Source organism: Punctularia strigosozonata (genome assembly GCF_000264995.1).
Source record: "Punctularia strigosozonata HHB-11173 SS5 unplaced genomic scaffold PUNSTscaffold_192, whole genome shotgun sequence".
Classification (NCBI taxonomy): domain Eukaryota; kingdom Fungi; phylum Basidiomycota; class Agaricomycetes; order Corticiales; family Punctulariaceae; genus Punctularia; species Punctularia strigosozonata.
The window spans coordinates 1-2,044 of NW_006767624.1; the positions used below are offsets into that span (position 1 = coordinate 1).

The 2,044-nt window shown below is 54.7% G+C and overlaps 1 protein-coding gene across 1 annotated transcript; it reads left to right on the forward strand.

Moving 5' to 3' along the window:
• Positions 1–1,047: 1,047 nt before the first annotated feature.
• On the forward strand, positions 1,048–1,786 carry PUNSTDRAFT_139756 (uncharacterized protein; the record flags this gene model as incomplete). Its single annotated transcript, XM_007389485.1, has 3 exons — positions 1,048–1,147; positions 1,203–1,259; positions 1,332–1,786. 3 exons carry the CDS (start codon positions 1,048–1,050, stop codon positions 1,784–1,786), a joined length of 612 nt encoding a protein of 203 aa, XP_007389547.1.
• Between the last annotated feature and the right edge of the window lie 258 nt (positions 1,787–2,044).

Here is a 2,044-nt window from a genome sequence, read left to right on the forward strand (position 1 = left end):
AACCTGACTTGAATTTGATGGGACAAGCTTTGTGAGCTTGTCGGCGATACCTAAAGAGGTAAGAAGACGGTTAGCCTGTATGGGAGGCTTGAGGGGTCTTGTGTTGATGTGTTGTACGACGCGCGGCGCGTCGAAGTTCCTAGAGAAATAAAGGGAGGGATCAGTGGTTCCTTGGGTGGCGGAGGCGATAGAGCGTGGGAAACGGTTTCGAACAGCCTACGGTGGCTGTGTAGAGTCGATAGCGTCGATAGAGAGTCGATAGGGAAGCTGTCCAGGCACTCGAGTCCTGACAGAGAGAGAGTTTAGCAGACGACTGCTGAGTACTTTTCGGGGGGAACTGATTGATTGCTCATTCATGCCGATTCGGCTACATTTTATACTCCTTAGCTAGGCCAGCTTTCTGAGTCATATTAGTAATCCTAGCAGTGCTGAGTCAGCTTCTGACTCAGCCGAGTCATGATTTGTCATGTGCTGACTAAGATTGGGCACCGCTTAGTAATCCCTTTCCTAATATGGTCAAACTTTCCTGGGCCCGTTTAAGGTACATGCTTGGTCTATTCTACTTAGATTCTATACTACTACATAACAGAGAGGCTGCAGAATGAATAAAAAAATGGAGGTTTTCGAGCAGTTCCGCACCTATTCACTTTAGGGGCGGGACACCGTGTAATCGCGACGGGCAATCCGAATAGAATCCTATGGCACGGCCGCCCCCTCAACCAACTTAAAACATCCTAAACCAAAAACAAACCGTCGACAATTCTACCTCTGCACTGGAGACCCGCCGACCGCCTAAACCGACGCCACACCCTACGAGAACGCCGCAGAAATGCCCCCTGAACCAACAAGCAACGTAACGAAAGCCGCGACGCTGGCTAGTATGAATAAGACAGGAAACCCTGCCGGACGCGGTATGCTTGTGTAATACTAAGAAATAAACAAGCCCTAACCCCAGACAGGACACGAGAAAGCTGGAAACGGCAAGAGACGTGGACCGCCACCGACAACCAACCTAACGTCGTCGACGGCATCCCAGGACACCCAAACATGTTCGCTGTCCTGGACGAGGACGGCCGAAACGACCACCCACCACCCATACAGACCGAGGGCAAAGCGGGGAAAAAGCGTAGAACGATCCAAGAAGTTGGTAAGCGCACCAACTCCTCCGAAACGACCGAAACAAACCTCCCTCACCACGACAGCGGACACGATTAGAGAGGCGAAGGTAGCGATCTCGAACGCTGAGGGCGCACCCCAGGGTGCACCCTGAAACCTGGCCGCCCATCCCGCCGACGCCCACACCAACCCCATTGCCACCCAGACTATCGCAGCTGCTGCACAGGAACCCCCCACTGCCGATTGCGCAGACCCGGAAATGACTCAAGGCACCCCAAACGCCACCCAGCTCCCCCCCGCCATACTCCAAGGTCTCCACGCTCCCATCCGAGCCCACCCCGGCGCCAGCCAGGATGGTCCAGCCACCCACCACGGTACGGACACCGTTACCCAAGGGACAACGACCACCGCCCACGAAGCCACGTCCCCCCAGAGCGAACCAACGACTGCAACCGGCACACCGACCATCATCCAGAGCGCGCACACCCCCCACCGGGCGCCCACCGCCCAACGTGCCGCCGCGTTGACCACCCCTGACACCAGCACCACTACCACATCTCCTGCCACCGCGACCGCCCCCCAGACTGACGTGACTAATAGAGCTTGCGGCGCCGACGCCTCCACCCCAGCCCAGCAGGAGACGCCTGACGTTGTCCCGCCCCTAAAGTGAATAGGTGCGGAACTGCTCGAAAACCTCCATTTTTTTATTCATTCTGCAGCCTCTCTGTTATGTAGTAGTATAGAATCTAAGTAGAATAGACCAAGCATGTACCTTAAACGGGCCCAGGAAAGTTTGACCATATTAGGAAAGGGATTACTAAGCGGTGCCCAATCTTAGTCAGCACATGACAAATCATGACTCGGCTGAGTCAGAAGCTGACTCAGCACTGCTAGGATTACTAATATGACTCAGAAAGCTGGCCTAGCT